This window comes from Toxotes jaculatrix, chromosome 2 (genome assembly GCF_017976425.1).
Source record: "Toxotes jaculatrix isolate fToxJac2 chromosome 2, fToxJac2.pri, whole genome shotgun sequence".
In the NCBI taxonomy this organism is placed as follows: domain Eukaryota; kingdom Metazoa; phylum Chordata; class Actinopteri; family Toxotidae; genus Toxotes; species Toxotes jaculatrix.
Genome location: NC_054395.1, coordinates 14,423,107 through 14,443,624, shown reverse-complemented (window position 1 = coordinate 14,443,624; position 20,518 = coordinate 14,423,107). Strand labels below are relative to the sequence as shown.

General features: G+C 39.4%; 1 protein-coding gene across 1 annotated transcript; it reads left to right on the top strand.

The window, feature by feature from the left end:
• Positions 1-1,387: 1,387 nt before the first annotated feature.
• Positions 1,388-20,344, top strand: LOC121196830 (synaptonemal complex protein 2-like). Its single transcript, XM_041059980.1, has 45 exons — positions 1,388-1,411; positions 1,532-1,672; positions 1,762-1,893; positions 1,978-2,082; positions 2,175-2,199; positions 2,503-2,588; positions 2,687-2,781; positions 2,882-2,916; positions 2,998-3,140; positions 3,262-3,314; positions 3,617-3,662; positions 3,898-4,002; positions 4,119-4,179; positions 4,455-4,603; positions 4,813-4,887; positions 5,255-5,341; positions 6,552-6,657; positions 6,913-7,070; positions 7,241-7,291; positions 7,645-7,708; positions 7,801-7,846; positions 7,986-8,062; positions 8,230-8,675; positions 8,770-8,897; positions 9,009-9,045; positions 9,138-9,208; positions 9,304-9,349; positions 9,450-9,493; positions 9,580-9,640; positions 9,940-10,105; positions 10,226-10,290; positions 10,384-10,569; positions 11,396-11,569; positions 12,906-13,059; positions 13,834-14,135; positions 15,058-15,348; positions 15,491-15,542; positions 15,776-15,904; positions 17,024-17,217; positions 17,550-17,644; positions 17,955-18,054; positions 18,253-18,311; positions 19,599-19,677; positions 20,010-20,066; positions 20,273-20,344. Exons 1-45 carry the CDS (start codon positions 1,388-1,390, stop codon positions 20,342-20,344), a joined length of 4,872 nt encoding a protein of 1,623 aa, XP_040915914.1.
• Positions 20,345-20,518: the final 174 nt, after the last annotated feature.

Genomic DNA, 20,518 nt, shown 5'->3' with positions numbered 1-20,518 from the left:
AGTAAAGAGGGGCAATTTTTTGGCAAATCTCTCTCTTTAGACTATAAATGTGAGTCCAGTCCGACTGAAGTGATCCTCTTCATTCTCTCTTTTCATTTAAACTGGTCCTCATCAGCATACCTAAAGTGAAATCACTCAGTCACAAACTTCATTTTAAAAATCAGTTTTAAAAATGATTAGATTTTTTTTTTTAATTAAAAGCAGGAATGTAGGAATGATCAAACAGCAACTTCAAGGCTTGTTTAAAGGGGACTTGCCATAATCAAATATCTTTGGACAGCAGATTTGGACAGATAAACTTCTCCATTTGCCCTTGTACTCTTGCAGCTTCTGTTATTCGCTTTCATCCATGTCTTTTTTCCCCTCTTGCCTTCGTTCTGCTGCCTTGTGGGTTGTTGTGATTGGCTATCAACACTCACATAATCAATAATTAAAACTTAAGCGTCCAACTGTGTGCAACTCAACCTGAACCCACCCTAATGTACAACATGCAGCAACTGAACAGCTTCCATGGCTGTCTGTCAAAGCTCATCGGAAATTTAGTTTTTTGGTGCTAACTAAATAATTATTGCTTCGTCTTTGTGAAAGTGGCGACTTGGTCTTAATGTACTATCCAGAACAGAAGTAGATGCGTATTTAGGATAAAATAGGGGAATAACACCAGAGAAATATGCTTCACTTTTCTCAGGAAAACTTTTGAATAACGTTGAATAAAGTTTTTTGAGAAACGCCGCTGAGTTTTAGCACAGGTAGGTAGTAGGACCATAAAACCTATTTGTTTAACACAGTAGGACAGAGGGCAGATTGCGGTACGTTAGGGACGCGTCCTGCGCCTGCGTGGCGAAAGCTTCGCGCGTTTGGAGGTGTGTCGATTGAGAAACTGTCAAAAAAAAAAAAAAAAGAAGTACCATGTCATGTTTTAGAGCCAAATTTGACAACACCGTAAGTAACGTAAAAAATATTGCTAAATAAATGCCGTATCCGCAAACAATTTTAGTTGTAAAGTTTTAGTTGTTTAGTGGCCGCTGACCGTCATGGTCGGAAATTAGTGTTAGCTAGGAGAGTTACCTGTTAGCTAGCATTAGCAGCGGGTATCTCAAGCTAACCCTGGCCTTAAACTACGGAGTGATAAACAGGGCAAGATGTTGGACTTTTGTTTGCTAGAAATACTTTAGCCTCTGTTAAACTTTATGTACAACAACATTTACATAAAGTGTCTGAGGAAGGTTTATGTTTAATGTTGACATAAATCTTAAGCTAACCGTTGAGAAAGTTACATCGTCAACGGTTAGCTACTTAACGTTGAGGTTAATGGTAGTTTTCCATTACAGTCATTCTGAAGACAGGAGAGGCCAAGTGGCAGTAAAGCCGTTCCTCGGAAAGAAGAATGGCACCGGATCAGGACACACGGGTGGGAATGCAATCCTCAAAGAACCTAGCTTACCAACATGACTGTCATTAGCCTAAGTTTGTGTTGGTGATCTGCTGTAGTAGTGAACAGTAAATTCTGATGAACCCTTTTCGTTCACAGTTGGAGAAAATCGTTGATGAGGTGTTAAAGAGTGGGGACGTTCATGCCCTGGATATATTCTTGCAAAGGGATATAAATGAACGGACCCCTACGAAATGTTCCCAACAGTTTCTCAACAAATTGGATAAACTTGTATGCAGGGTAAGATGTGGCTGAGCACACTCACTAATATACCATGATGCTCTGCTGTTTGTAGGTTTAATGAAACCATGTCTATACTGTTTATGTAGAGCTTGGATCGAAAAGATTCCAAATCAGCCAGTTTGGGTCTTGCTGTCATCTACAAATGTGGGGAAAACCTGAAACTACCTGGTGGTGATCAAGGCCTTTCAGGATTAATAGGTCAAGGCCTGATCAAAAAGATAAGTACACATATAATACACACAGGCACACAGTGCTGTATATGTAAATGTACTTAGTTGTTGATTGAACCTGGTTTTATGCACATGGTGGAGTGGTTTGTGAAATGCAGGCAACTGTGGATCCAATGTGGCCCGCGGTGGGATGAGACCTTGTTCAACCTTTCTGAGGACTTTTTTGATGCCTTAATGGTGAGCTAATGTCTAACAGCAAAACACACTTTGGATTATCAGTCATGTCAGTGTCCTCAATGTAAAAGTGTTTTCTTTCCTCTCTGTTACAGGTGGTTCATGAAGCATGCAAAGAGGGTATGCTTGTGCATTGCATTATTTGTATTCCATCCTCAATATGCGTGTTTCCTTTTCACTTAGACTTTTTAGGTTTGGATCCTTGGATGTTTAGGAATCTCATCATTTATCCAACTAATCTTAAAGTCACAGAATCACTTGAATCTCTTTGTTCCACCGATAGAGAGTGAAATTCTCACACTAGTGTCTAAATTTGTAATTCTGATCCCAATATCCCACTTACTTGTAGGCACTGTCAAATCAGGTTTCCCTTGGTGTTGTTTTGTGTCAGTTCACAGTATTACCCCTGTATGTTGTTTGCAGGAACATACAAAATCACAGAGTCCTTCCTGTATCCTGTTGGTCAGTTGGGAGTGGACCCTAGAGTCTACATATTGATCCAGAAGGAGGTTTGAAATAATGTTAATAACTGCATTTTCTGAGCATCGTTAAAAACTGTGAGTCAGGTATTTGTTCGTAAATTAACTTGCTGATAATGTTCTAACAGGCAGTTCGCAAATTTAACTTAATTCTGGACAAAATCCCAGCGGAGCTTAAGAAAGTGAAGAAGATCCTAACCTCACAGGAGGCCTCGGATATCATGTAATTCTTAGTAGTTTCCTCATAGCAAGGATCAGTATTACTCATTTTTCACAATATCTACACATTGTTGAACTTTTGCTTGTGCATCATATTTCTTCAGGATCAAGCTGGCTGGTCAGATATTGGAAGGTGGTGGTAAGTGATAAAATCTTCCTTTTTTTCAACCAAAACCATAAGTAGGCACAAAAAATGCACAACACAGTCTGTTTGTGTCAGATTATGACTTGCAGACAGCCCTGATGGAGGCATTGTGCAGAATGGCCACTCCTGACCAGAGGAAGGAGCTGGCAGATCGATGGTTCAGCATGGAGCATGTGGCCAGTGCTTTTGCCAAGATCCGTGATTCTGAGTTTGAGACGGTAAAATTAGGGAATTTATATCATTAGCATTTAGATTTTGTAGCGCTATTATGGCAGCTTATAGATTTATTAATATTCCAGCAGGTTACATAGAATTTAATTTAAATGTGTGTGATTTCAGGATTGTCGCAAGTTTCTGAACTTGGTGAATGGGATGCAGGGAGACAGGAGAAGGTACATACATAGCATAGCTCAGTGCTTCTGGGGAGCTTGAGGGGTCATTTTGTTTGGCATTCAAAAGCGGAACAGTTCAGTTTAATTCTTATTTCATACCACTGACTCATAATGAGAGAATGACTGGCTTAGTTATAGTTCGACCTCTTTCCCCAGTGATAACAAGCATTCATTGAATAAACATTAAATTCTCCAACTATGTACAGTATTTGGGGGTTGTTGATAGAACAAAGGTAGGGAACACATGTACTGCTGAAGACAGATGCACATAACTGAATATCAATGTCCTCTCTGCACTGTAGAGTGTATTCCTACCCTTGTTTGGAAGTTTATCTGGACAAGTATGAGGTCAGTATCACCAGGATTTCTAAAAACAGTTTGAAATTACAACATTAGTGAAAGTCCATAAATACTTAGAAACAAGTACAGATTCTCTGTCTGAGTCTAAAAGCACATTGAGGACAATAAGATACAACTCAAAATGCCTTTGCCTTCTTTGTTCAATGACAATGTTGCATGTAAAGTGGCATATCACAATCCATAACATACTCCTAAGTCTGTTGGTTTGTGGTTATGTTGTCAGCTGCTAATGCCAGCTGATGAGAAGCTGGAGGAATTCTGGATCGACTTCAACCTTGGCAGCCACAGCATCTCCTTTTACTTCTCTTTGGCTGATGAAGAGGCACAGGTACCTCTGGATTAACGATCAGTTCAAAAAGTGCTGTTTAACCTACAACTATATTTACATAATCAACAGGAGACATCTGTTAATGTCTAACGTAGAGTGGTGTCTCCTTCATGCAGGAGGGCCAGTGGGAAACGATATGTATAAATGAGAATGAAGTCCAGAGCTACACTGTTACAGGTAATCAAAGCATAAAAACAACCGCATTACTAATTACTCTTGCTCAGCCCTTTAGCTGCAGATTTCACAGCCAACACAATTATGTATTAATTATATTCAATGCATCCACCCACCAAGAAAAAAAGCACTTGCCTGTTAAACTACAGGCATTTTGATGCACAAATGGACTTGATATCCCCTTCTGATTTATGCGGTCTGGCCACGTGTATATTTTTTTCTTTAGCTCATGTGGTTTTCACTACTGTATAGAAGAGTGTTTTTTTTTTAATCTACAGAGGAGGGTAAGAGGAAAATCTTGCAGTTAAAACTGTCAGACGTGGTTATCGTCGGTCCTGTTGAAGGATCAAGCATTACCATCCACTTCAGCTCCTCGCTGGACATCCTGCAGGTTGTTTGTCGCATCTATGGAGACAGCAAAAACACAGTAAGCTGAGTAAATGTTAGAGATACAGTTATGACCTTGAGAAGAACTTGGCTTTTAACATTTTTTTTTCAGTTTCAACAGTTATGATTTTGATTAAACACTTCCTTGCTTGTAAAATTTGTAAATTACAGAATTCTTGTTTTGGCTCTAAGCAGAATGTAGAGTTTCCAGGTTAATGATTTACAGTGACAATCATCTCTCCCTGTCAGGACTTTGTGGGAAAGATGAGCACATCTGTGGTGAAGACTACAGTTAAAATCATCATGGAAGAGAACAACTCCCAGGTAAGCAATGGTCTGTTAACACAGTGCTCTCAAGTAAACAGCTGCAATGATTAATATGGTCATTGCAGATACAAAAATATTTTAAACTGTCAATGATTGGGGTGGATACCCATTTATGTGATCGACTGAAGTCAAGAGATGGCCTCAGAGCACACCTGAATTCAAAGGTTAGATTATGTACACTTATGCCCCAGTTATGTCAGTAACTGGGACCTAGCTACAAACAAATAAATGTCATGGTGGTTGCTGGGCTTTAGTGATGAGGTTTATATTAATATGTTACTGTATCAGAAGTGCTTTGAACATTTTGAAAAAGTGCAAACCAGCATTAGAGCTGTCAGATGTTTCTGCTTGTTTCTCCATGGAGGTTGTTCCAGAGAGCCAGGTCTCCCTTGGTGAAAGTGAGAAAAATACTGCCCTGAACCCTTTACCTGCCCTGCCTGCACCTATACGAGTAACAGAGGTTTGTGTTGTATATCAAATCAAATATGAAGCAGTTAAACATATTATGTTTTAACTCAACACATACACATTTGTCAGTGACAACAAACTTTGACAGTTCAGTGAACTCATAACCATACATAACAAGGCTCTTAGAGTGTTTTGGATTTTTGTGGTTGCTGAGTGATTAATGCAAATTCAGTCAATATATAGCTCGTACATTGTAATTACTCCAGGTGCATTAAATGGCAGTTTAGACAAAGCAGTGGTTCTTTCCACTTATTACACTATTTTGTATAACTGGATTTTATGTAACAATATATACTTAAAGCCTGCAAACTGGAGAGAAAGAAGGATTTTATTAACAATGATTAAGAATAATTAAAGCATCAAACTTGTATCATTTATTTGACTGTGAGTGAGATTGTTAACAAATAGTGGTCAATTAAGAAATTTGATTTGTAACTACATACCACTCTGTGTTATGTCTTCATGGAAAATGAAGCAATGAATACACTCAAGAAGTGCAATTGTTGGTTGCATTTCTGCCATGAAAATGTGCAACCAGAATGTCTGTCAAGGCCAGTAGGGGGCGTAGAGAGCAAGGGAACTAACTATCAGATTTAAATGTTTTGCTGACAGGTATTCTTTCATCATTCTGCAAGACACTGTGTCCTTATTGACTGCAGAATTTCAATATTTCCATTGTGTACATGACACTGTGCTATTAACTTCATGTGAAAGCAATCCCATATAAAATAATTATATGGGATCAGTTGATTATTACATTTAAATGACCCATTTAAGGATCCTGTGTGTAGGATTTAATAGGATCTATCAGTGACTTTGCAGATTGGATCCAACTGAATACCCCTTCCCTCGTTCTTCCCTTTTCAAATGTGTCGGAGAATCTGCAGGGGCCTTAAGGTAACGTAAAAACACAAAAGGCCCTCAGCAGAGCCAGTGTTTGGTTTGTCCTTTTTGGGCTACTGTATAAACAGGCTGTGGAAGAAAACCCGCTCACTATATAGATGTGAAGGGCTCCTCCTAAGCTGATGAAACAATTCTTTTTAGGATTATATTTTCTTGATTATACCCTCATGAAAACATGATTATTATTATATTCCATTTTTGCCGATAGATCCCCTAAATCCTACACACTGGTCCTTTAAGGAGGCCACACAAAAGATTCACAGACAAAGTCATTCTGATCTTCCATCCAGATGGCGACCCCAGCCAAGATGAGGATTTCAGAGTCCTCCACCATCATCAGCAACATTTCAGGTGGTATGCCATCAAGTAGGTGGACACTAGAAACTGCGAAGAATTGCTGTCACACCAGATCCTGTATTAGTGCACTACCTTCATGGTATTGTGAGTCCTTAGTAGTCTTTAACAGCATGTCTATTTCACATGCATCAAGATTCTTGTCATATCCGTATTCACAACCACAGTATAATAGCCCAAACTATTCTGTGCAGTTTGCTTATTACTTTCTTTATTCTATCTTTCTTAATTTCTTTTTGTCTGCAAAAAATAAATTAATGCAAGGCAACTATAACGTTGCTCTTTTCTCTCTTGTAGACACTCCTGTCTTGGGTAAAGGGAAGCCACCTCTGGAGATGGTTCGTTCATGTGATAGGAAAGGCAGATTTTACCTGGGAGAACCAAGGATGACTGCTAAGACCTGCAGTCATGACACAACACCCAGCAGCACTAAAGCAGGTGGCATAACAGAGCAGGTATGATACGGACACTGGCTGTGTAAGTGTTTAAAATACTAAACACTGTTCAGTTCTAAACAGCAAGCCAAAAATGTGATCTCACGGTATGCAAAAAGTGATATTGTTTTTTGCTTTTGGAATGAAAGCTTAATGTCACGGCCTCTGTCCAGAGTGATGTGTCTCTACAGAGCTCGGCTTCCAGAAAGGCCAATAAGAACAAGAGTGACAAACTGAAAAAGGTATAATCACCAAATTGTTATTTTATTAATAAAGTTAAGGTAGTTTGTATTGTCTACTTCTGCACAGTATTTCTAAACTTACGATACGATTAAACTATTCACATTCATATTGCCTTTTACTCTTTTTAGTCATTTTATGTATTAATGATTAAGATAATAACCCAGAACCAAGATAATGTTTGAGACTATCGGTCCCAACCAGCTCCCCAAACAGGATTTCTCTTCTACCTGTAAGGCTATGATGTGGCCTGAGAGTCCTGTGTGTATTTTGCATGTTATTTCAGTAGAAGAAAACTTGTATTTACACAAACTACATTGTTCACTTACATTGGTTGTCTCTGCTTTTCCTACAGAACATACCGGTTGCAAAAGCAGTAGAGTTAGTTCTAGCTGGACCGGGAGAAGAACAGACTCTGGGTATTGAGTTGACTTTATCTTAACTCAGAAATACAGCTGTACCATTATTTTTCAGAGACTCTTGAAACCACCCTTGATCTTTTTACTTACAGAGGATAGCTTTGTGCCTGACACCCAACCCAGACTTGTGAGAAACATGTAAGCACTGTGTAGAACCACCACACTCTTTAAAGATCCATTACTATCAGTGCTCTGATGGTAATAATTGGTATTTGTTTTTGCACAATAGGTGTATATACAGTGGATATCACAACGTGTTTATGTGTTCAATTTGCAGATCTAACTGGAAGAAATTGTCAGTTTCTGAAATGCTAATGATGCCCACACAGAAAATAAATACTCTGCCAAGACCTGGTAAGCAAAGAAGCCATCAGATATATTTACTAATTCTCAGACGTTGCTAAACGGTTTGCACATTATATGCAATAACTAGTAACACACACAAGACCAATCTAAGAAAAAAGAATGTTATCAAGCTTTTTTGTTTTCAAAGTCTTTTTTTTTTTTTTTTTAATCTTTAGAGCCTCGTTCTTTAGAGCCTTTGGTACAACAGAAGGAGCACCCATCCTCATCACTGAGATTGTCAGTTCGAGGCTCAGGCTCCATCAGCCGAAAGGAGCTCCATACCGAACTCACCCAGCGCCTGCAGCAGGTCCTCAATGAGAGGAACAAAGATTGTGGAAATCGAGAGCCAGCTGCACCCCAGAGAAAACTGTCTGACACCAGAGAGGACTCTAAAGGCAATAGCTCTGCAGACCAGTGTGCTTCCACTTTGTGTACTCCCAAAGTGCGGCAGGCCCAGAGGAACAGCCTGGCCAAAGGTAAGAGCAAAGGCCAAATGTCACTGCAGGCGGATACTGCTCCAAACAAAGCTCCAGTCAAGGCCCCTGCAACCAAAGCTCTGCAGGAGAGAATACATCCCAACGTTAAGGCTGAAACTAACAGGGCCCTTTCCATCAAAGAGAAGGTATGGAATGTGTAAACTCTAACCAGCTTAATGTCCATTCTAAGATTCTTAATGTTGCATATTGTGAGTCTCACACCTTCTATTGTCTACTCAGAGAGATGCAGAGGTTGCAGGAAGCATGGTGAAGCACATCTCAAGCCATTATGAGCTTGACACCCAATCCACAGGAAAAAATACTGCCGAAAAAATCCGTCAGAGCTGGATTCCTCCTCTTGTTAACAGGTGTCCATGTTGATGGTTGTAGGGCTACATTATGTTGTACTGTAGTAGATGAACAAATGTTATTGCTAGTGTAACCGTGCCACTTAATGACTGTTAGTGCTTTTGTAATAGGCCGATCTTCAGTACAAGCTGGTTTTCAACCGCTAAAGTAAGTAATGATCACCTGAATTATAGTTAGGAGTAAGTTTAAGTTACTTTTCTCCTGCTTGTTTTACTAAAGATGTTATTTATCTGCCATAGAGAGGTGTATCTGGAGCTGTAAGCGTAGTGAAATCCCACAGTAAAACAGCAACAAACTCTTCAGAGAACAGGTAATATAGTTCAATGAAAAGATTTGGGGTAGATTTGAATATTTCAGTTTATTGCATTTTAGAATTAATGTAATGCCTTTTTCCCTGTTGAACAGAAAGGATATTTTTGCATTCAGTATTGATGTACCAGTGAGTATTGTGGTAAATATTTCTAATGTTAGTTATTTTACAGCTTTGGCTGTATTATACAAGAATACATGATATGTCACTGTGGTATTTGAAGTGATTTATTGCTGTTTAGGAAAAGGACAAACCTTTCACTGATACTTCTGCCATATCGAGCAGGTAGGTCTTGTGGGCTAATTTCTTTAAAATGGTAACTTTTTGTCATAGTTTTGTATTAACATAATTTTCTCCATATTGCTTGACAGCAGCATCCATGACTCCTCAGCACTCCACAGCACAGCTGAGAAAGGACAGCTTGTGACAAAGGTATACTTTCGTTGTACTGTAGTGTTTTATTATAAAGTAAATAAATAAAAGTTGAAGTTGGTCGGGACTCGTGTACTGATACAGTTTTGCTCTTGTCAGTAAAAAGGGAAGAAAACACATATAAGGAATAAATAAGGAAATGTTTCTCTTTTTGCAAGTTATGGCTTATTCTTATTATAGGGCCAAGAATTATGCAACAATGACCAAAAAAATTAAACTGCATCATGTGGTGGTCAATAATCATTCTCTCTCTCTCTTTTAATCTGTCTATCTTCCACTACCTTTCATGTTAGGAGAAGGAGAAGCGGTATGTGAAAAAGCATTTGTTCAGTGAGACAGATACAGACTATGCCATGACAGAGGTCAGCTGGCTGAGGGAGTCAAGCAGGAAACCCAAACCTAAAGTTACCAAATATTCAAGGCAGGCACCCAGCAAGCCTAAAGTTGTGCCAGCTCTTATTTCATGTAAGCCCTTAAAGCCACACATTCGTGTGTTCAATCTGAGACTCGTCACAATACGACTGGGTGTTAGTACAATTATGTAAAAGTATTTCTAAGCACAGGATGTTCTTTCTCTCTTTGCAGATGAATCCCTAGAGTTACCACCACCCTCCCCAAAACCTGCAAAGGACAATACCAAACCCATAAGAGTAAGGCAGTATTGTTTTCTTTGTAAATTATCTGCTTTAAGCCTTTAATGCACTATCACAGTCAGCCACAGTGTGTCATTGTTGTTAAAGCAGAAGAAGCACAATGTGAAGGAGAGTGTGGAGCAGCCAAAGAAGACAGTGAAGCCAGCTGCAGCAGCCAACAGACCACATGCAGCAGGCGGGAGGCCCAAGAGGGCTGCAGCCACCTCTACCAAGAGCTACAGGGAGCCAGATACTGATGACAGCCAGTCAGAATCAGAGAGGCCTCTTGTTCCCAAGGCAAAAGATCTCCCCATATTTTATATCACTTTTTTTCTCTTTATTTTCTTCTGAAATACTTAATATAGTTATTTTTCTTTTTGTATATCCACATGACTATGAAACTAGGTTTGTTTTGATAAGGATATTCTATCTACTGTATCTATCTGAAGTATTTAGTAATGTGGATTTTCTCATAGCGTTTACCATTTTGGTATTTTATTGAATAAAATAACAAATCAGTGTGGTCAGCATTAAACAGCATGGAACAGACATCTTAACTCCAAATAGTAATAATGATAATAATAATAATGGTACCATCTTTCATGCAGGAAGAAGTGTTACGTACTGTGTACTGTGTACACAGTCGCATTATCAAGCATTCATGTTGAAACACCATGTTTTCACAGAGTGCTAGTCCCCCCCCCCCCCCCCCCCACTCACACGCTCACACATTTGGATCTTAAACACATGAATTTCTCATTGCGGAGGTCAGGAAAATTGTCAGTGTTTTAATTAACTACTTTCTTTATAATTAAATAAAGTAAATAAATAATTATTTATAATTAACTATTTTAATAAACTACTTAAGCAAAAATAATCATTAAAAAAATGAAGAAGTGAATGGTAGATTTAATTGAAAATCCTTGATGTTGATGGCAGGTATCACGTATGATACTTCAAAATTTCAGTTTGACACATTCCACATCTCCAGTAGACAAGAAAAAAAAACACTGGGAAAGTTGAATATATCTGCTTTTGTATGTAATATTAGAAAGAAAGTAGTTAATTATAGTGCTATTGCAAAGAAACTAAAATCATACTTTCTTTTTCCCTTAATGAATAGTACTCCTTGCCTCATCATCTGGAGAGTACTGAGAGAACTCATGAGGCTCCTCACATGAAGATGAAAAAGTCTGCCAGCAAACAACCATCCAAAAGTCTTGTGAAGCTAGAGAACAACCATCATAGCAGGCAATCAGAGCCAGAGCCAATGTCAGAACAGCCATCCGCTTCCAAGGTAGAGGTCATAGGGTTTATATGTCACTTTATCCTGGTAAAAAAAAAATATATATCTATGGTGCGTTCCATAAAGCATCTGTATGTCTGTGTTTATTGGAAAAACACATACGTATTAAATCATGCTCATACTATCAGATAGCAATTACCAATCACCAATCAGAGGTTCTGTTTGTTTGTTGTGGGACTGTACAACTAAAGTGTTCCAAACATGAATATGATTTAATTTTATCAGGCAAAGCAAAAAATGTGAAAACACCTACCACCAAACACCTGTTTTAATGTTGTGACTGACTTAGTCAAGCCATGGAAAATAATTGGAACTACAAAATAAGTTTTAAATCACATTACTGGTGGTGTAGAATGAGCTCACGGATATACACTGCTCAACAGCCACAACATTAAAACTGGTTACCTGTTTTAATGTTGTGGCTGATCGTGTACATCTGAGTTACAGTAAACTCCACAGATGGTTTCAGTTGTTCTCCAATCATCATATACTGCGTTTAGAAACTCAAACTGGCAGGGCAAAAACATGGGGTGGAAATAAAATTGGCGTTTGGCAGGCAAAGGCAGAGAGAAGTTCAGCCACAGGCAACTTTTCTCAGCTGTAAAGCTTGTTGACAGTCCACATGTCGTGTTAGTTTACCATACTTAGCTCTGAAGAATATACAAGACTTCTGGGTCGTTGCTGATTATATTGTTTGCACTGTCAATGGATAATAATATACATTTTGAATGTGGTCACTGTGGAAATCATTTTAACATCAGAGCTGTCGTTACAGTAGACTGTTGCAACAATATCCCATTACATTTTGCATTTGTCTGCCAACAGAAATATGTGGTAGACCAGCAGGGGAAGAGTGAGAAGACCTGATGATACTATATTTAGTTGATTTTCAGTTAATGATCCCATTTAGAAAATTCTGGTTATATATATATATATATATATATACACATATATATATACACATATATATATACATATATATATATATCAAAATCTTCTCTCCATATTGGATAACTGATTTACATTTTAGCAGATGCTTGTGGTTTATATATTTACAAAATACACATATTTTATATATCCACATGCGATGTGGATATATATTTACATATTAATTTAAACAAAGAAAGAATGTATGTAGTCCTAAGAAGATGCATAAGAAAATGTTGTGCTGGTCTGTACAAAAAGATACATATGCACATATCAAGATACTGTAGGGCGGCATGATGGGAAAAAGACACTGTCCTGACCATGCACGTGCATGTTATGGGCCTGAATGGGGTTTGTGCTTGCTGTTCATTATGTATAACAGGAACATTTTGTTTTTCAGAAACAGAGGCCTGCGAATGTTCCTCAAGAAACTTCGAAGTTAAATAAGAAAAATGTCGTCCCTGTCCAAGAACAGATGAATGCATTGAAAGATTCCTGGGCTGCCCGCCAGACCTCGTTCTGTCTGTCGCCTCCTTTCATCGAGAGGATGAGATGTAAGACTCTGTGGAAAGCCACTCGCCAACATCAGAGTTAGATAACAGTCATTTGACTCCTTTGACATCAGCTAATGTCTATTGCATGTTTCATGGTGGGTCAAATGGTTTATTAATTCCATCACAGTGGCCACATATATAATTAATAGCTGTTTTGACACTTTTGTGGCAAAATTTTTTTTATTCAATCAAATATTGCTTCTGCTTAGATTCCACTTATGGTTAATTGTACAGCAAGATAATATTTGGTTTTCACTTAGTATAGCAACACTTCCTGTGTAGTTAACTGGCTCAAGAGTGAATGAAAGAACCTTTGGTAATTATTCAGTCACATGGAGGGCCTAAGTTCATCTCAGTTAACTTGGTTTGTAGCTGATAAAGTGGGCGCTTGTTGTATTTGAACATTACAGAGGTTTTGAATTTATGCAGCCTGATATGACCATTGGTACAAATTAATATTCTTCACCCAAAACTAACATTGTTGCCACCATTTTATATAAAGTATTTACTTAGACAGTTCTGTGTTAGATATTTTGTATTAGTACCTATAAAGGCGTAAAACATTTGGTATTCTGTTTGCACAAGTTGCATTTTCACTCTGACCACCTTTATGCAGAAAGTTTTTAAAACTCTTACATAAATGACCCTATTGCTCTCCAACCTCTTAACTGTAAATTGATATGTAGAAAAGCATGTATAAATTGACCTTTTACACTCTGTCCACACTCTGAGGCCAGCTGCTTGAACATCTGTGCTTGTTTTGGACCCTCACAGCTGCCGAGAGGTCAGCTCCAACCTTGGGATTGACCTGCTCCCCTCTCCTCACCCCGCGGGGTTCCCCACTCCCTGCCTCCCCTGAGCCTGCCTTCCACGACACCCCCTCGCCAGTCCTGCTGCTACCCAAACCTCGTTCAACAGTCAGCAGTAAAGGAAACCTCAAGCTCTCCTCTTTCTACAGTGCAGAAAAGAAGCGCAGCACAACCAGGACGCAGTCCATCCAGCCTGTGCCCTCTCTCCCTTCACTGCGAGGTCAAACCCTTGCACCCAATCCTCCCTTTGGTTCTAGCGCAGCAGAGGTAAAACAGCACCTTTCTGACATCTTATGTAGTCATGGATTCTGTGTCAAGTCTTAGAATCACATTCAAAGAATTCATTTTTACTCTGATGATATTCTTATATACTGTACTGTATATCTGGGCAGTGTAGACTGGAATATGTTATAGTTGTCAATTGCAACTAGACTTGAATCTCATGAGTGGCTGGGAGTTCCCTGGTATTTAACACGTTTGAGTGAATCACACACCTTTACACTACATGGAGGTCACTGACGTCACACGATAGTCATGTGAGAATCACTAGAGTGACATGAATGGAGGTGTGAATTATTAGATGACTGAAGGCATTCATGCACAGTAACCTGGAACGTAAGGAAGTAGGTTTGTGACCTGAGCGTTGCTATTTGAAATTCCCAGACCAGCTGAGAAAATGTGGGCAGGGAAAGTGAAGAAGTAACACTTCCCTCCCTACACAACCATTTTTGAGGTTTGAGGGTCTCGTCTTCAGCAGTATTTCAATCTCAGACTGCTCCATCCGTACCTGCTAGCAGTTGTCAGGGTTAACATTAGATGACTGTGATTATCTCAGGGGTGAATGTGCGGAAACCATAAATCTGAAGTGGCCATTTGAGAAATTCATCTTTACCTAATAAATACATCATGTATTTATGTAGAAACTGTTGGAATTACACATGATGTACGGAACAATTTAGTAGCATGATTAAAATGACCTATTTAACTCTAGGCAGAACTGATTATAGCGCTGCAACACTTCATCTGTGCCTCTTAATGCACTGTGGAAAATGTCTTTATCATTGTACTGTCCCTAATTCATGACAGGCATAGTGATTAGATAACCAGTAAATGAGATGCCATACTTCTTCTTGTCCATCATTTTCTCATCACTTTCTGTCCTGTCATCCTTCCCTCTATTTGTTTCCAGCTAAGTCCAATTCAGCGCTGTCTATCCCCAGCACCTCGGTCTCCTTTGTGTCTGTCCACTCGGCCCCTGTTGACGTCCACACTCTCTGAGCTGGAAAAGCCGTCTATGCAGTCTCCTCCTCAGTCACCATTCCCTGAAGACACTGTCAACCATGGATGCCTTTATGGCTTTAGTAAAGTGTCTTCAGTATCCCAGGTTTCACTGAGCCAATCATCCACTAAGTCATCAGCGCTCATTAGCAGAGTTAAGGACAGCTCCAGTGCTGTTCTCACTGTGTCTCATAGAACAGAGGTAGGGAGGGTTTTACTACAGTTAACGTTTTATGATTGTATGATAATGATGCGATGGATGAATGGATGATTGGCAGCATCGAAAGACCTCTAATAAGTTACTGAGTTACAGAGGACTAATGCATTACTATCCACCCTCTCAGAAAACACCTCCTTCAGACCAAGACATAAAACCTCCACAGCTGCATATCTCAGGTAAAAGACCTGTTGTGTTCAGCTTGGTCAGTCCTAGGTATAAATGTGTTTTCCAGTTACTACAATCTAATTCCAGAGCTAGATTTCCTCTACTATCTAAACAACTTTATAATGAAGTGGAAAATTACATCCAATGAAATAGTCATGATGAGCGCAAATTCCCTCAACTTTAGAGGAAGTACCTTTTTTCAGAAACAGTCATAAACAAGGTAATGTATTGTAACTTGTTACAGGACCGAGTCGCAAGCGGCGAATCCCCTCATCCAGTAATTCCGAGGAAGATGAGAAGGAAGAAGGGAAGAAAAGCAAAATAAGAGTGCAGCCTTCTCCTCGGATGAAGCCAAGGAAGTTGTTCAAGTCCTGTAAGACGTGTTGTTTGTGGGTAATTAGTGGTAAATTCTGTCAGGGACAACACCACGTCCAGATGGAATGATAGCTAGAAATCAACCCTTCTCATGCAGAAAAACATTCATAGAAGCATTATGAATGTCACTACATTCATTTTCAGCAACATGGGCAGTGTGTGCCATCCTTTCATAAATCAACAAACCTGTTTTTATTGGTTTGAATTTTATGTGTGATCCTCTGAAATTAAGGTTGGCTGGATCCCATGTGGCATCGCTTGATAAGTTACTTTTTAAATCATCATTTACACAATATATGCTACGCAATTAACACAATACAGAGGTGCTTGAATAACATAACCATTCTCATAGTTTTACCTCTAATATTGGCAATGACACCTTCGTAGGATAATACTCCTATTTCCTCATTGTTGCAGCAACAGGACGTCATGGTCAGGTCCACACCTGGGGAGAGCAAGGTAGTTTAGAAAAGGAAGAAGGGGAGCAGGCCAAAGGATAGAACTTTTAAAGTTACCAAAGAAAGAATATCAGAAGAATGTCAGAATACCAAGAATAAGACTGTAAGAGCTCATGGCTCAGGGACACTTTTCCCCAGTTTTTATCAGGCAATTTGACAAAGAATAGACCTTTTGATGAGAATCTTTTTCTGGAACTGGTGTCTGTTCACTATTAGAAATGCCAAAAGGTTAAGTTGCCTTAGAATAAAAGATAATGTAATAGTTACACGTGAGCTACATTTTAATGTGTCTGCTCCAGCCACCTTATGCTTTCGGATCATCCATCCGTCTGTCCCATTCTTGTGAACGCAATATCTCGGAGAGGCCTGGAGGGAACTACTTCAAATTTGGCACAAACATTCACTTGGACTCATGGATAAACAGATTGGAATTTGGTGGTTGAATTTTTTTCTTTCTTTTTTTTTTTTTATAATAAGTCTCAATGCAGTGGAAATGTTTGTTCTCAGTGCCTTCTTTTTTCAGTTTGAAAGAAAGCACAATTTGCAACTGGGTATAATTTAAATAAGAGTTTTTTTTTGTTTTTTGTTTTGTTTTACCTAGAATTGGACTCTGAAGCAGTCTTTCCTAACGTATCAGTGGGTCTGTCTGTTATCCTCAGTTGCTGAGGTGTCTGCTGATGGTGAGGTGAGCCAGGTCATGTCCTCTTCCCACACAGTGAGATCTAGCCACTGGGAGGCTGAAGTGACGGGTGGAGATGTGGCCGAGGATGAGGATTTGGAGCCTCCAGGAACTGGTGTAAATCCGAGTATCATTTGTCAGCAGTTTAGCTCTGAGCTAAAGAAGAAGTTCCAGGTTGGACACACACACAAACAAACAGTGACACACATTTATACAGTCACCAAAGCAAGAGAATCTGCAGCAGTACCTGACTTACTGACTCTCTACATTATGTAGTTCCCCTTTTTATGAAGCGGGTTCAAAATGGATCTTAACACCACTAAAAATAATGTGTTATGTTTTAGGCGTGACTGCCATGTGTGTGAAGCAGTGAATATTAATATAATATATTCTCACAACGTGTCTTGAACGCATCCCATCTCTTCGCAGCTCTATTTTTAATAATCCTGAGATGTTGCTGAATGATGACCTTGCTGAACCACCATTTCTTGTATGTTTGTATTCAGAACCGTTACAGGATGATAGAGGTTTATAACAAGCAGTCTTTGAAGACCGTCCAGCAGCATGTTTCCTCCCTCAGTGTGCAAGTTACCAAATACAGGTCAGTTAGTCTGTAATTAGGGTTGTAAGCAAAACATAAAGCTAACCTTTCCATCCACAGTTCTCACTGGCCAATAGAGTACAACAGTAATGTGAACATTTGACACTTTTTGCCATCACGATGCAGCTCAATGTAACGGCAGGTTGCCAGCCAGTTTGTTTCTTAGAGAAAATGATGATTTACGCTGTTAGTACTTGTATGTTTTGTTGTGTCTTCCTGCAATCAGAACACTCTGCTTTTTTTTATTTTTTTTGTTTGCAGTGTATTTTGGATTTCCATTTCACTTGTTAATTCGCTCTCCTTTGTGCAGCACTCAGAGGCTTGAGCAGTTTCAGAAGGTCCTTTTGGAAGAGATCCACAAATTGGAGCAGGATGACACTGTGCTGAAAAACATGGAGAGGGACCTGACTGTAGGTCACTCTGTGACCCAGAAAAACACACACACATGCACGAACTAACTGTTTAACAGTTCAAAGAGAAAGTAATATTGCTAGAAGAAAATATCTTATTTATTTGAATGTTCAGTGAGATAAGACTGTCACTAAATATGGTGTGTTGTTGGTGTTGATTTGACCAGTGTCTGAGCAGTGGTCTCTGTTCTTTCACAGCTTTACTGGAAAAAACAGGCAGTGGCTTTCCATTCTTACAAGGAGCAGGAAACCAAGAGGTGAATTTCAGTTGAATAACATGCTTGTTTATTCTGTGGAACATGGATTAATAAGCTTGACTGGAAAAGAAGTTTTTCCTCAGGCTTACCATCATATGCTGGATATGCACCCTAAAGCGCAAGCTATTTTTTTGGTCAGTGCTTCTTCATATGACTAAGCTGAGTTCACTTATTTTTATTTAGCAAGCTTTCCCCTTCTATTATCCACTGCTGGTCTGACGGCAAACAGCCATTCTGGCTGGAATACTTAGTCAAAGGCAATGGGTATGACAGAAATTTACTGAGATCATAATGACAGCCAGATTCATCAACATGCCTCACCTCTCTTTGTGCTTTAATTAACATGTATAATCCAAAACGTGTCCTTTCATAAGAAACAAAAAAAAAAAAAAAAAAATTTGGATGTAAACATTGTTTCCTCATTTTCTTGACTTAGCTTAAAAAACAAAAATGCAGTTTTTGAATTGACCCCATTCATTGCGCCCTTTGTCCTCATATATAAAAAAAAAAAACCCAAAAAACATTAAAATTATTCCTCTGCCTCCATGATTCAGAGGAGTGATGGTTTTAGGTGGCTGAGCTTCCCCTGGTCACTGACAGTAGATTTTATTCAGTCAGAACCCATTATCTTTTCCCTCAGTGTCCCGTCCCTACTCGTTTTTGGCCACTCAGGCACAAACCCCTGTTGCCATACAGCAGAGATTTTATGTGACATAATTACAGTAAGTGACTTTTGTCTTTATTGCAAAGCTTTTGACCATATTTTGTCAGCGGTCTTTAGTTCTTTGTCATCCTGCCGGGTAGTTCCATCTTGACCGATTCTGTGGTCACATAAATGCCCAGAACTGGAGAATTTATTTTTCATAATTTATTGTCAGAGCCAGGTTTTCTGCTTAACTAGACACTGTTAGAAATATGTCTGATTCTAGTTTACGGACATTCAGTGAAGTGGTTCAGTGGTGGACTCTGTCAGTAGTGGATTCATATTGTTGAGATATACCACGAGAAACATGCAAAGCAAATCAAATACAGCTTTATATGAAGCCACTTCGGTTAAACTACTCAGCTTACCAAGTACTGTAATGTCTGGTAAACCAGAAGTGCACTTTTTGAGAAGTGGTACGTTTCGTGTTTATCAGTATTTCCCACGTTCTTCTTTAACCCACACTATATTTCTATATTTATTTTTCCTTAACCTTCACTGTGTGTTCTCCCACCGTCCTCTGCTTCCCCTCAGAGGACGGTGGGAAAGGTGGATTGCATGATTGTCTGTCTCCTTCCCTCCAGAAATGAGGCCCTGAAGAAAGCCCTCCAGAGTAACACGTGTGCCAGCTTGGAGTACGAGCAGAGAATATTCACATCCCAGGTTTGACTGTCAGGCCTGAACTTCACAGCTGACCTCTAATACGAGCTTTATCGTGCTGCTCAAATCTTAGGCTTCTAACTAGCTTTGTGAATCCGGAGCTGAGTTCTCTCTGAAAAAAAGAACATTTATTCACTGTTCATCTGTTTTTTTAAAATAGAACGTGTCACCTCTGCCTGTCAACCTGTCTGTCTAATCATTTTTCGCTGAGTGGCCTTTGCAACATTTTGCTTATCTCATTGTCTCATGTGTCAGCTCCTCCCCTGCTTTTGTCCTAACTGTCATATTCTGTGTTCCCACCCCTAAAACCCTGCTGCTCTGCCTGCTGTTTTCAGATGTCCCTGATCAGAAAAGATATGAAGTCAGTTCAGGATAGGCTCCTCAGTGAGATGGTGAGTGGACACGACACAGGTTGGATTAGACCTGAACCACTAGTTTGTCTTTCATTTTGTGTCCTTCACTCTGTCGGCAGAACAAATGCTCCATTGAAAGCCAGTACGTAACACGCAGCCTTGAGAGACCTCAGATGGTGTTGTGTAAGGTTTGACATGAAGCATCTTTCCATGAATGTTTCTTTGTGCTTGTGTACCTTTTGTAGCAAGAGGGGGAGATCAAGAGTGTGAAGAGAGGTCTGCATACTTTGTTTTTCCCTGATGGAGCCAGGTTTTAAGCCCAACAAAGTCCTGTGAGGCCGCTACACTACAAACAAGGTCGTGTATTTCACCGCACGATCCACACTGTGCTGTGTGGTGGGGCTGTGCTGATTTCACATCAGAGTGTTTGGCTGAGGTGTTGATTTTTCCAGGTTCTGCTTTTAATGTATTTGGTTTATTCTGACCTGGAC